Source organism: Topomyia yanbarensis, chromosome 3 (genome assembly GCF_030247195.1).
Source record: "Topomyia yanbarensis strain Yona2022 chromosome 3, ASM3024719v1, whole genome shotgun sequence".
NCBI classification, from domain to species: domain Eukaryota; kingdom Metazoa; phylum Arthropoda; class Insecta; order Diptera; family Culicidae; genus Topomyia; species Topomyia yanbarensis.
The window spans coordinates 304417662-304432870 of NC_080672.1; the positions used below are offsets into that span (position 1 = coordinate 304417662).

Below are 15209 nucleotides of genomic sequence, written 5' to 3' on the forward strand. Positions count from 1 at the left end.
TTCTCTGTTTTTATCTTCGTCGATGAATCTTTGATCATTTGATGATTTAAAAACCACAATAAGCGCGTCTTTTAAAGATTACTGTTAGTGTGTGAAATCGTTACCAAACATCTTAGCTGCAATGAGTCGAACTCTCATCAGTTCCCCATTTGATAATCAAAATCATGCTTAGTTTATGGGTTTCAGTATTGCACTTGATGTACTCAATTAAGCGCTTTGCAGAGTGGTCTACCAAATCTACGAGAGTCGTTTTAAAGTACTTGATTGATTCTCTTATTTCATTTAAAAATATTAAAAACTATGTTGAATAATTTTTTGCGTTTATATAACAGAAGGATATCAGATTTTTTTTACTTGAACAATACTGTTATATGAAGGTCAATTTTGTTTTTTGGTTTGAGGTTAGTAGATTGCAGATCTTGATACTGCTACCTGCTAAAACCGTTCCTGCAAATGAACGAAATCGATTGTAAATTTGTGTAGATTTGGGAAATCTTGGCAATAATTGGAAGCAAATTATAGGTCAAGTCATTGGTGATTGGTAGTCTTTCTGCATTATGAAAAGCCTGCAAATGTATGTGATCCTTGAAAAAACTTTATAAGAATTCATAGAATCAGCGTAAAACAAATATTTTTTAATATGAGCGTTGTAGAATTATACGCAAAAATGCTTTTACTTAAATTTGATTTATTTGAGAAAGACAAAAAAGCGTTCTCCAATTTTTCAATATATTGTAGGCAAAAGCACAGCCTTTCAAATGCAATCAAAATTATCAATTTTCGTTTGCCCCCTTTTGAGATATCGACATTTGAAAAGGGCGTATTTTTAAGTGAAAATTAAGTATAACTTTTGAACCAGATACGATAAAATTTTTCTTTTTTCAGCAAAAGTTGCCTCTAATCATGCTCTAAAAGTATACTGAAGGGTACTTTTGTGAGAAAAATCATATTAAAAAACTGTACGGAGAAAACTGTTTTTTTGAGAGACACCCTATGTTATGATATGGAACTCACTATAAAATGAAAACGGTTTGAGATACAAAGTTAGTATCTTCAACAAAGTTGCTCAGAATTGATTGTTCTACAATATTGCAGAAGAAAGTATCATTCTGTCTGAACTATAATTTGAAATAATGTCCACAACTTTCACATTTTAAGGGCCACCCTAAAACCGTTTCAGCCAAAAGATGCAGTTTGTCACGCACAATAAATGTTTCTAAGACACCAAATCTCTAAACCTAAAGATGAATGCGTTAATAATTGTTTCCCGCTAATCTCGCTTCCTGGACCACTGTGCATTGAGATCGGTTGATAGTTGTATGTTCGAGTTCCGGTTTACGAAGAAAGTCTTCCAACGACTTGGGTTCTCACGGAGCCATTGAAGGACAGTAGTGGAATCTGTCCAGAAATGTACAGTTGCAGGAAGCTTCAGATTAAGTTTCTTGTAGAACTAGGTCAAGAATGCGCGTCGCTCCAGTCTGGCGATTGTCTAGCGAGTAGAGAGTGGTGCAACCTTGGATTTAGACTTCAAAAACTGGACCGAAACTGGTCCTTATGCTCCGGTTCTGACGTAACAGCATGTCCCATATTCGCACTCAGACGCATCGCAGAAAAATTGAAACTGAATGCTGACGTCGTCGGGTATCGAAATGAAGCGAGGTACGCGAACTTCATTTAACGGCTCCAGCAACAATTTTAGTTCCGGCTACCACTTTATAACCAGTTTACAACAAAAAATGTATGGGTTTTGTGTTGCCACTGGTTACGAAGTAGCCAGTTGCTCCTTGGGAGTTGGAGTGCGTTATGGTACAGTTTCCATTGTTTTTGGAGTGGTGATGGGAGCGGCATATCTTATTCAAAAACTCCGTCATTCTGCTTCGAAGCCGGGCCCACAAGTCCGAGTGGATCAAAGATTTGGGCGATGTACAACAGCATCATACATTTTGAGGATAGCTAGCGGCAGATGAACCTTGAACCGGAGTATGTCTAACTTCGGTTCCCAAATGAGGCTGAGCGTTGAAACGACCTGGTCATCCTGAAAATTGGGGAACGGCCGAATTGCTAGATCATCAGGTGGTACAGCCTCAAACACTTTGGGAGACTTAGATACCCATTTCTTGAGCGGTAGTCTAGCGGAATTTAGTATTGCCGATGTCTCACGGCGCAGCTTGATAGCGAATTCGACGTCCAGCACACCAGAGAGAAAGTCGTCGGCGTAGAAGTCTTCTGCAACTGGTTCACTCGCGACTGCATTCGATAGCCTGGTGTCCTGTGAAATCTGCTGCATTGTACGCGTAGTTGTTCAGTACATTACTGTCTGAAGTTCATACGTAGCGATGGGTTCGTCTCGGCCTGCACGCCAAAGAATTCGGCTGATCATCAAGCTATTGGTACATTTTCTCAATGTCCGTAACCGGAGCGATGTGATGCGTTCGAAATCTCATCACGATGGAGGGTAGATTTTGCTGAAGTACGGTTCTAACCAAAAGCGTGTCTTTAAGCTACCGTCTTACAGGATGCGTCGAACACAACCCTAACTTTCGTCGTGGTGCTCGATTTCTTCGAAAATGGGGTGATGTGAGAGATATCAGTGAACCTTCACGTCAGGTTCGTCGAGCCTTCTCATGTGACCGAGCTGCAGGTGCTTGTCCATGAAGCGGTGATACGATTCCTTGATTGCAGGATCTCGTCGCAAACAACGCCCCAGGCTATGAAAATGACATTCTGTGATGGTTCTGGCGACCTCCACGAAAACCTCTGGATCCTTAATTCGAGGAAAACGTACGATGTACTTTCCATTCGAATCACGCTTGACTGGACTGGTGTATAACTCTTCGCAGCGATTTTCTGAGCGAGAGTGTATGGAACCAGTGGAAATCGCTCCCAACTCCCAAAACTTCTAGTGCGGCTTCCAACTCTTCGTTTGAAATGGAGATATTGGAGATCCGGGGAATGCAGGTAGATCCATTGGACGCGGAACCAGAGACCGCCCATTCGAATGTCGTTTCAACTACCCACTGTATATCGTTACCGAGCAAGATCTTCCTACCGCTATGAAGTTCCCAGAAGGCCTCACTTCCGATGACTATGTCAATCCTGCCTGGACGGAAATTTCCCCGCCGGTGTATCGACCGGCATTGTCGGCAGTTTTGTGGGTGGCTGCGTCATAATGAGAAACTCGAGTTTCGCGGAGAATGGCTGAGTTTTAGATTCGATGGAGGGGGTGACGGCATTTTTCACCCTTTGCGTTGAGAGACCGTTTCATGTGACCGAAATGTCCACCTTTGTGGGACGACTGAGAGAAATCTTCGCAAATTGACCAGAGATAAAGTTGGACATTGACGCCGGATTGACCTGGATGGAGAGGAATCGTGTAACATGGAATGATGCGTATCGTGGCACGCATGACAGGTAAACTTCGACACACATACTTCCTATCTGGGTGACCGAAGCTAAGGCAGTTTCAATGCTGGTTTTGCGCAACCAACTCTCGGCGCTGGCGGACATTTTTTCCTACGAACAGTTGCTGTCTGAACATGCTAACTCCACTATCTTGGTTCGTTTGCGGTGTTATGAGGGGATACGGCGCGGTAGATCTTCTGTGCCCAGGCGAAATCCGAATAAATCTTCTTGGCGAAATCGAATAATCAAAGGTTTGAATATTCCGCGCTCTTGTTAGTACTGTTCCGGTTTTGCATATCTCGGGTTATGTCCTAAAGAGTGTCAATCCCCTACACCCGGTCTGAGAGATGTGGAGGACTCGTGGGATTACACAAATTAAATCACCTGCAAGAGATGTTCAGCGCGTTCGATGTTCGTGCTCTAGATACGTTCGAGGAGCCTCGCTTCTTTTAAAAAAGAGATTAGAGTTTCTTCGCTCACTGGATCATTTGCTAGGATGTTTCTGATGGAAACTGGAAGTCGGTGGAGGATACGGAGGTTGGTGAACCTCGGACAGTTCACCAAGAGGTGTTACACAGTAAGCCTTGTTGGGCATATTGGGCACACTGGTGGATCAACCCTGGTGATTGTGTGTTTGTGGATCATCTTTGTGTGAGCAGTTCGCAATCGGGAGAGGTCTCTCTGCTCGAATATTGTGAGGCGGTCAATCAATCGTACCAGTTCTCCTTTAACCTCCTGGCGGTGACCGTATTAGTTCCTCCAGTGGATGGTGAATTGTTCCCTTGTTTTACTAAGAAATTCCGTGACTATATGCGAGGAGAGTACCAATTAGGTAAGTAGTTAAACGCGCGCTGCCAGTGCATCGGCTTCTTCATTTCCGCTGATTATACATTGACCAGGAACACAACAAATTGTAGTTAGCGAATCACAGTAGTTCTCGATAGCCTGTATGTACGGGTAGCGGGATGTACCAGTTTTCATGGCAGTGATTACCGACATTGAGTCGAATAGTACGACGGTCGGGATGCCATCTGTTTTGTTGGCCAGCGCGGCGGCTTTTGCTAAGAGAACGGAACAGATTGGAGGTAGGCGGAAGGCGAGGTCTATACCTATCCCTCGGACTCCCACGCCAACTTGATTGACTAGCCTGGACGCATCTATGTAGATTCGGGCGTGGTTTGTGAACCGATAGCTCATTAGTTGGTAAAACTTAGCTCTGGCAACCTCAGGGGAGGGTCCAGCACCAAGTGATCTAGATAAGCTGGTGTTCGTTCACGGCTGATCTCCGTACCAGGGGCGGTTCCGGGTTCTTTGAGGACTTGCCAGTTTAGGAAGTTCCGTACCGGTATGCTCCTGAAGTATGTTTTGAGTGGACTGTAGTAAGGCGTCCGACGTCCTCTCCAGATATCTTAGGGCGCATAGGAGCATAATGTTGACGGCAGCCCACCAGAAGGGGAGCAGACCAGTTACGACACAGGCGGCTTCCTCTGGGGCTCTTGCTATGAATAAGAGCCCCTCCGACGCTGAGGGTGGTTAACATTCCAAGTCAGATGCCGGTAGCTGATGGTCTGGATTAATCTTTTCCTGATTTCGCAATCTCGTTCAAGAGATCAAAAGTGCGTCATGAAAGCTAGGCGACGATCCAGTGTGATGCCGAGGACCTTCGGATCCCGACAGAAGGGAATCAGTGTGCCTTTAGTTTGGCTACTCGACTAGGGGCAACGTGCTGCGAATTACAACAGTGGGCGATGGAGCACTTGGCAGCTGCCAGGTTAAACCGAATTGTTTCGGTCCACCGACCGACGGCGTTCACCGCAGCCTGCAACTTTATTCTCACTGGGGTCGTTGATTTCCCTACTACTACAGTAATGATGTCATCGGCGTAGACAAAAATACCACCCTCTGGGAGGGTGGCGAAGAGTGAATTCATGCTGACCAAGAACAGTGAAACAGCAAGCACGGATCCTTGGGGGACCACGTTTTCATAAGTGAAGATTCTAGATTGCTGACCACCGATTCCTACACGGAATGTGCGGTCGTGGAGATAGTCATTTATGAAGCTGCCTAAGTTTCCGGTAACTCTTCAGTTGTCCAGCTGTCAGAGATCTTCCTCTCGGCTAACCGTGTGCCGATTTGGCGATGTCTAAAATAGCGATGTCTGCGTGTTAGTCGTTGGCTGGGGCTTAAGGAAGTATCTCTCCAAAAGGACCAGGATTAGATCCGGTCTCCGCTCCTTTGCGGAATGCAAACTGGGGATGGTCCAGGTGGTGGTTCTCATTCAGGAAGGTCATAAGGCGTTTATTGGCCATCCGTTCCATAACCATCCCGATGCATGGAAGTAGGTTAATGGGACGGAAGTCGTTCAGGGTGCGGGGTCCTTCCTCTCCCTTGGGGATAGGAATTACCAAGGCCAAGATGATTGGCCATCCCAGATACGGTTGAGACATTGCAGTAATACTCTTTTCCCGGCTGGTGGAGAGTGTCGCAGTAAGAGGTATCCGACCTCATCGAGCTCAGCAATTTGTCCTTGCGTAGCGGCGAGTGCTGCTGTCACTTCTTGACCTGAGAATGCCCTGTTGAAGCTTTGTCTCAGTGTTTGATGGAAACGATACCTGGGTTATACCTCGTTTCTGGAGGCGTGCCAGGAAGGACGGCGGTAGAGCAACGTCGGCGGACATAGTGCAGATGTGTCTACCGAGCTCGTCGGCAATTGCTTGCGGGTCGGTCATAGTGTTCCCGAGTGAGAAGACTTCTTGCCTTCTCTTGCCACTTAGGGCATTGTCTCTCCTCCACAATTTGGATGTAGTCTATTTGGGTGAGTTGCCCTTTGACAAAGGTGTTCTAACTCTTCTCTTTTGCTTCATTGATGGACTTTCTAGCTACGTTTCTGGTTATACAAAAGTTTATCGCTCTCTGTTCTCACCGTGGGTGATTTAAAGGTATCATTGTCAGAGATCTTAGAGCCGTGTTGCGATCTCTGATAGCCACTTTGACTTCTGAATTCCACCAATGTAGGTTTCCATTAACTGGTCAGGGTGTATGGTGAGTCTTGCTCTAGGCCGTCGAAAATTGCGTCTTCGAATCCGTGCCAGTTTGCGTGATCGTATATCCAGCGGCGACGATGGGTAGTAGTTGACGGGAACGGTCATGCGATAGATGAATCGGAAAATAGTCGCTGATACCGGAGTCGGGGAGGACGGTTCACCTGGATGTCCCAGCAAAATCGGCGGAGCAGAGGGATGAATCCAGAGGCGACATGTATTGCCCTTGAATGTAGATGGGATTTCAATTGTTCAGCATGATAGCATTGCAGTCCTTACTTCGGCTATTTGGTTACCCCGTTGATCACATCTGTTGGATGCCCACAAGATGTGTTGGCGTTAAAATCTCTCATCACGATTTCGTTCCAACATCATGTGCGTTTCTTGTAGGGCCAGGCAGATTGGCTGGGACTGGGCAATCAGCAGCTGTAGATCCCCTAAACCGTCTCTAAGACCGTTCATGTTCCACTGTAGAGCGAGAGTGATTCGGTCCTTCTCTAGTGAAGGAGTCGTGTCACTGTCGAATATTGTTTTCCTGTGCATGACACGGCTAGAGCCTGGTGCACTGAAGTCGCGGCTAGCCCCTCATTCGACAGAGGCCCCTGCTGAAACTTGTGGGGAATTTCGTTACAGATCTTCCTGCATTTGGATCGGTAGGATTGTTTCTACGTAGTTTTTGGCGAGTTGTTCTTCAGATGCGTTTACAATTTTGCTGTAAAAACTGATGGGCAGTCGTCTGTTTTCTGTTTCGTACAGGAAGGTGTAACTTGCCTGGGGCATACCCAGACCCGCCATGGCAGCCGTATCACCCGGACCATCCCCGGTCATGATCGGTACGGAACGGGCTGTTTGGTTGCTCCTTAGAACTGTTGAAGGTGTTGACTTGTTTGGGATTGACTGTCCTGCTGTTCTGGATCGGGTGATTATTTCACTCGATGTTTATGCATTGCGTTGATGTGTCTGAGCTGCTCCCTTTGCTGAACATACTGATGGAGCTTGTGGAGCTAGACCTGGCCAGCAGCTGGCTTTGGCGGGTTGAGAGAAAGGAGATTTTCGTGTTTCTATATGGGGCTGCGGGATTTTCTCAGGCGGTCAACCAAAGCCTCCCTTTCCTTCGTTTTGTCGAACCGGCGAAGTTCCGTTTGATGAAATGATTCGGTTGGAATCTGCGTCGGGGATTTAGGTTTAGCGAACTTTCCTTTTCTGGGTTTGCTCCGGTTAGGCCATTTTTTCTTGGGGGTAGGGTCACGGGAACCACTGTTGAGCTTCATACTGAGTTCGTTGAACTCGTGATGGAGGAATTGTAATTTGACAAAGATGGCTTAACACTGTTTTTGTAACTTTGCACCTTGTTCTTTGGGATACTTGTTCTCCTTGTCCTTCTCATCTTCTGTAGGTTGCTGTTTGACCTGTTTCAGTTGTCAGATTTCCTCACGGAGGAGTTGGATGGTTTTTTCCCAGTTGTTGGATTTGTGCTCTCCGCGGACTGCATTGGAAAAATTCATTCCGGAGGTTTTCTTAGCTATAAACGCCCTGGGTTCGGGGAATGTCAGGTTTCTGTTGGTTTTGATTCTGATGACTTCTTCATCTTACATGTACTTAGGACATTTTCGGTAACGAATTGGGTGTTATTGCAATTCACGCATTTGCTGGTGTTGACGCAAGGGTTTTCTTTGCTGGATTCGAGAGCTTGGCTGCAATTGTGGCAGACCGCCTGATTCTGACAGGACTGACTGCCGTGTCCGAAACGTCCGCAGTTGTAGTACATCATGGGTGCTTGGTAGTGAGGGCGTATGTTGGTACGAAGAAGTCCGAGGTAAATGCTTTCTGGGAGATTGGAAACAGCGAAAGAGAGAACTACGAGTGGCATGTTTGTCGGGTACTGCCGACTATTTTTATGATCCTACGGATCCCCACTACGCCTTGGTCTTTCAGTTCCTTTAGTAAGTCACTTTCACTCATGTTGATTGTATCAGGGTCATAGATAACCCCTTGTACTATATTAAGGGTAGGATGAAGCATAACCTTAACTTCTTGACCATTTGCCATCTTTTTATAGACAGTAAGGCGTCGTTAACTTTCTGAAGGTAGTACGGAGAACATATCTAGATCCTCATGCTTCTTTGGTGGCACTGATCAGTTTGGTCAGGTCAGCTTGCAGGACCGTACCGAAAGCATGATTAAGAACGAGTCCGATGGCAAGTGTCGTTCTTCTTGTCTGTCTTCGTTAGCTTCATCAGCACGGTTTGTCGTTCGATCACATCTCCGAAGTTTAAGTAAATCAGAAGGGAATTACTGATTTGAGGATCCCCGCCCTAGTTGGTGGGGGTATGTCTAAGACGTGCCGGCTTGTGAGGACCAGCCTTTGATTCTTGGATGACTTTAGCTGTCTGATACAAGCACACGTACAGTATTTATGGTTGTCTCCTCCACGTCGTTCATTTTTATTTGTAAAAACGACGACGACACTAGTAGATGATTTGGTTGTACCGCGCACTTGGCTACACGCCTTACTTACCAACAGATTCTACCGTCATTTGATATGGTCAGTCACAGCTACTTTTTCCCCAGGTGGCTTTGACAGAAAAGTTTTTAAGCCCTGCAGGGTGGATTTGCCACTAAGAAAACACTCGTACTTCTTGGTTAATCACTGCCGACACTTTAATGAACCCTTTTTTCGATCTTCCGTCGCACTATTATTTAGACCATGAATTGTCTACTTCGGCCCACAGTTGTATCCCATAGACACATTGACCTATAGTTGACCTGCTGAATGAGCCACTCTCGTCAGAAGCAATGGCGTACGACTGTTTATTTTCTTTCGCGTCACTGCTTACGGTTTCTTTACCGTTTTCCACCACTTGTTGATACATTTCCACCAAATTTTTACTATCACTCGCTTCTAAATCATTTTCTAATACCGCTCGAATGTTTTAACTAAGATTCACCCTCGAAGTATCGCCAATAAGAACAAAAATACGGGAGGTCGTACGTCACTGTTCCATACCGGGACAGTGAGCTGAACTCAATGCGAAGAGCCTAAGTTTACATATGTCCTCTTTCCGTCAGCTGCGACTGATACTGAATGCAAATGTTTGCACTCCAGTATCTTCACTCCATACTGCAACAAGGTCTTTTAAACAGCCTACCCCGTATGTCAGCGGATCCATGCAATTCAAACTCGTATCGGAGAAGACCCCGTCAATTTCAACCCTATTAGCTGATACATATACTCTGTACCCCTTCGTAAAAGACTCGTATCCAACAATATCAGTTGTCTGTTTCAAACTAAAGGGCGAACACGAAATTATTGCGACACCGAAAATATCATGCCAATTTTCTTATAATGTTTACAATCAAACCAAAATTTTAGGGTAGTTTTATACATATATTTACTTCAAAAATCAAAAGAAAAGTTTATCGATGGAGCCTTGAGTGTAAAATTGAACGCATTTTCGCTTGATGCCCTCCATCAAAGTCTTTACAGTGTCATCCGGTACCAGTTTTTCAGTTTTTTCCATTTTCATAACAAGTCCTTCTCGTCTTTGACTGTCTTCTTGCTCTTCCGAAGTTCCCGCTTCATCATTGCCCAGTACTGCTCCACCGGGCGCAGCTCCGTACAGTTTGGCGGATTCATGTCCTTTGGAACAAAATGAACAGAATTGGCCTCATACCACTCCAGGACACTTTTAGAATAGTGGAATGATGCCAAATCTGGCCAAAATAGCGGAGCTTCGTTGTGCTGCTGCAAGAACGGCAAAATGCGCTTCTCGAGGCACTCAGATTTGTAGATCTCGCCATTTACTGTGCCCTTTGTCACGAAAGGCTCAATCCTCAGTCCGCAAGAGTAGATGGCCTGCCAAATGAGATATTTGGAGGTGAACTTCGACATTTTCTTCTTCTTAAATTTGTCGTCCACATAGAACTTGCTCTTGCCGGTGAAAAACTCCAACCGGAATTTGCTTAAAACGGCTTTTATATACGTTTCGTCGTCCATCACACAGCACCCATATTTTGTCAGCATCTTCTCGTAGAGCTTCCGTGCCCGAGTTTTAGCCGTCGATTGTTGCCGCTCATCGCGGTTTGGGAAGTTCTGTACCTTGTATGTATGTAGTCCAGCTCTCTTCTTTGCATTCTGGACGTAGCTCTGCGACATGCCGATCTTTTTAGCCAAATCACGGCTTGAGACGTTGGGATTTGCTTTAATCATCCGCTTCACCTTTCCCTCCGTCTTTTTGTTCTCCGGTCCCGGTTTTCTTCCAGCTCCATTGCCGTGGTCCAACGTCAACTGCTCCTGGAACCACTTCAACACTCTGGAGACGGTTGAATGGTGAATGTTCAATATTTTTCCCAACTGCCGGTGCGACAGGTCAGGAAATTCCAGGTGTTTGGAAAGAATTTGTTCTCTCGACTCGCGTTGGTTCACCTCCATTTTCGTTGAATCGAAAAACACGACTTCGAGTTTGACAGCATGTAAACAATACACATCAATGAGAAAGTGTGCAAAATTTGGTTGATTTTTACCCCATGGTTAAAAAAGTTATGCCCTGTTGAATGTGTCACAATAATTTCGTGTTCGCCCTTTATTTTCCACCAACCGGAGCTTGCCATGGCGAATTTCCGATATTTCTGTCACGGCCGCTCCATCAGAACTCGAACAATCTGCAATAAATTCAAACGCTTTTGTATTTGACCCGGAAGAAGATCACGTAAGGCCAGGTGACCGAGTATTGTTTCGACATCAATCTCTCCTTGAGGCGTGCCATTGTCAAGGAAATTCATTTTTGCACGGGCCTATTGCCCAGTGCAGGATAATAGGATAACCAAGAAAGGGAAGCGTAATATAATAGCGGTACATGTCTTTTATAATGGGCTAACACAAAAAACAAACATTCCAAAACCTCGAACAGATGGATAACGCTCAAGATAACATTAAAAAGGGATTAGCTAACTTTGCTTTACCCCAGTTAAACTCACTCCGGAACCAGTTCGGATTTCTGAATGGAATCATTATGGATTCCAAATCAAATGCAACAACCGATTCCGATTCAGAATCGGTTGTTGCATTTGATTTGGAATCCATACTGACTCCATTCAGGATTCCGAATCAAATTCCGAATGGTTTGACCGGGACTGCGCTACACTGCACGCACTGAAAAAAAGTCTACATGCTCTGAGAGTCACTGTGCGAATGATTGCCGTAATTGTAATTAGTTTATGCACTACCTCATGCAATAATCCTGAGAATTAAATTCCAGAAAAGTTATCAGGTATCATGTCAACTACAAAACCTCTAAAGCCAGGTTCTCAAACTCAGCTAGTTTGAAGTTTTCAAATTAAATTGCGTTAACAAATCATCACATTTCAACCCATATCAAAAGCACCTTTTCTCCTTTTTTCTATTTTTTCAGAAAACGATCCGAACTCATCATTCATTCTGTGATCCCCAGTGATGCTGGAGAGTACGAGTGCAGAGCTAAAAATAAATACGCCAAGATTTCCAACTCGACGCACGTTCGAATAACGGCCAAACATTCGAGCACCAAGCAGCCAAGTAATTATACTGCATTTTCCACCCGCACTTTTCCGAAATCGCTACCCTTACACACACTCACGCAGACTCGGCTGTTATTTGCAGCGCTGCACTTTTACCTGTTTCTGCTATGCCGGTTTTATTGTACCCCCCTTGAGTGATGGATATAAATGAATCGACGCACCTGTAAATTTTCCCAACTCCGGCAGGTAAAAGTGCAATGCCGCGGAAAACCTAATCCTCACTCGACGCTGCCATGCGCCGGCATGTTACAACACAATTTTCCACTCGGTTTAAATTTGGAAAGATCCAACCGACCCGGTGTCGAAACTGCGCTGCACTGAACCCACAACGAATAACGTTGGAATTGCCCTCAAAAAAGAAAACATACATGATGAGAAAAGAAAAACAATATTATTAATCCTGTTGAAATATGATGTGAGTCAGCACACGTCAGGGACACGAGGCGAGCGATTTCATTCTTAAAACTTTCACACTTTACGGTTTAGCGCACGGTTGCCTCTGTCTCATAATTTCGTTTTTTTTTCTTTGTTCTCTATCGATTCTACTTCCAGAAACGACACACTCGACGGAACCTCCGTACAATCCGCGACCGTGCCGGGGGCCGGGTGCAGAGCACTTCTGTCTGAACGGCGGCACCTGCATTCACTTCGAGGATCTCCAAGAGTGGGCATGCACGTAAATATATATACAACTAAACAAGAACAAATGTACAATATCTTTTGCACGGAATTTATTCGCCAAGATCGGAAATAATTATCTAATAATTTGTATCAAGGGACGTTGCACATAAATATTTTGTTCGTTTCTAGCCAACAGGTTGCACACGGACGCTAGGCTATGATTTTCAACGACCCCTTTTATGAATTAACTCGCAGCTCATTATTGTTTTATTACAATCGTTGTAGAATTTTGAAAATCTTCAATAATAACTTTTATCTTTATTTATTCTGAGTTGAAGATCAAGTGTTAAAAGCCGACTTAACAAATAAATACTTTTGTTCTGTCGACTTTTACACTGTGTAAGGAGTAATGACGACGCTCAGCTTCGTTGATCACAAAGATCCAGTGAGTGTGCGGTCTGCCCCGATGTCGGCAACACCTTCCAGGTTATCTGCAGAACATAACATTAGCTCAACCTTCCCGCAGTCGCGTTAGTGCACTGAGTTCACGCTGCTCTGAAAATCTAGCAAAATCGTCTTAGGGCACCAGCGGCTGCTCGTTCAATGGGCCATAAGCGCGACTTCCGGAGGGTTAAGATAGTCTCTATTTCGGCATTTGTGCAAGCCTACCTTAGAGCTTCCATCCCGGGAATTTATTTCCCGGGAATCCCGGGATTTTTGGATTTCCCGGGATTCCCGATTCCCGGGAAATTGTGTTTTCTCATTCCCGAGATTCGGGAATCCCGGGAAAAATGATTTTCAATTTATTTCAAAAGGATTAGGTTCTGCGAAAGAAATTCTGTAGAAAAAAACTTTATCGGCAAACATTTGGAGTGAGCAGTGAATGCAAATGCTTTTCCAACGAATTTGCAGATCTTTGGACTATATATCTTTAGGCTCGCTGATATGTTCTCATGATTTTTAGGTATATATCCTTGCTCAAAATACTACTGAAAATGTTGATATTTTCATGCAAAAATGGATTAATTTGCCGGCCGTTGTACCGAAGCATTTCCTTACAGTAGCGTTAGTGATGCGCACGATATCTCTGCAACCGATGAGCCGATTGATCAGATTTTTTAACAGTTCTTTTAATAGTTAGATCTTGAATGAATGCAATCAAATTAGTAATTGAAATGGCGGTAATTTCTTAAAATATCGATGAGTGTGTGTTTCAAAACTTGGGATGGATTGTAGTGATATCATGCTTAACGCAAACGCTATTTAAAATAAAGAATGTTTCTAGAACGTCTGCAGAAATATTTGACCAGTTCACCGAATGCATATTTCGTCTAATTTGTTATACCGTAACTGTAATATCTGTAAATTTTTGGATGTATGAAAAGAAAGACATAACGCTGTAGCTGTCCAATATCATGCGCATCCAACCTATTTGAATGTCGCTTTCAAGGATGCAGGCAGGACTTTTGAAGGGATAAGATCAAGCAATCCAGATACTCGCCCGTAACAGGAAATTGATGGTAGGCTCCATCCATCGCTGCACAGTTCGACCATTATCTGCTTGATTTTGATTCACACTTAATTCGGAATGATGCTGATCCTACAGCGACAGAAATGGTATCTCATTTGATCGGAAATAACTGCACAATACCCTGAAGCAGCTTAATCGTTTCATTCAAGATTACCAAAGAAGGTGCTTTACATTAAATTGATCCATTGTATCAGAACAACGAATTCCAATTTTGGGCAGTAACTCCAGCAGCTGCGTTGAGTATATCACCCCAATCGTATTCGTCATTACCAAAATTTAGGTTATACATATAGTCAAGAAAAATCAAAAGAAGTTGTTGTTGACGAGTTATCAAATGATTGAATAATGTGTAGGACACCAAATCGCCTTTTTCTGACAACTGCTTTTAGGACAGATATACATGCAATCAAAGGGGTTTGAAAACTTATCAATTTATTCTTTTTTTTTCTTAAGAAAATCATTCACCTTTTTATTTTTCTTCTGTATTCCCGGGATCCCGGGATTTCCCGGGAAATTTATTATTTATTTCCCGAATCCCGGGAAGCTGAAAACCGTCGGGAAATGGAAGCTCTAGCCTACCTCACTGTAGTCTACCGTGCATTATCATACCTCCTACGTCAGCATATTTGTACACAATCTTACGAATGTCATATAATGGTCGATTACTTAAACACTGATATCGCCTATTTTTCGAATTATAAGTCTTACTTCGTGAGAATATTTAAGCCTCACACATTTCTACAATATTTTTCAACAGCTCACATTAAAAAAAATCTAACATTGTTCTTTCCATTCCAGATGCCCCAAGGGTTTCTCGGGCAACAAGTGCGAGAACAAAGACATCGATTACCATCCGACAACGTCCAGTAAGCACCAGGACTGCTCTTACGGTTACGGATATGGAGGTTACTATTGCTAAAATAGGCTTCATAACACCAATTGTTGAATTAACCTATTAGACACGAACGAAACAAAATCTGCCAACCCACCACCATCACCACCACCACCACCAACACCAATACCACCATTATTACCAGTCCTTCTTCCTGAATTTTCCG

General features: G+C 44.1%; 1 protein-coding gene across 3 annotated transcripts in view; it reads left to right on the forward strand.

Moving 5' to 3' along the window:
- LOC131694104 (protein vein) overlaps nt 1–15209 on the forward strand; it is a 243015-nt gene that overhangs the window by 183690 nt on the left and 44116 nt on the right. For all 3 annotated transcript variants that reach the window (XR_009306405.1, XM_058982501.1, XM_058982500.1), the window contains exons 4-6: nt 11855–11997; nt 12552–12675; nt 14950–15056. Coding sequence is in view for 2 of the 3 variants with exons in the window: in XM_058982501.1 (XP_058838484.1) it covers nt 11855–11997; nt 12552–12675; nt 14950–15056 (374 nt within the window). In the remaining variant the exon portion in view is untranslated. The remainder of the gene's footprint in view (nt 1–11854; nt 11998–12551; nt 12676–14949; nt 15057–15209) is intronic.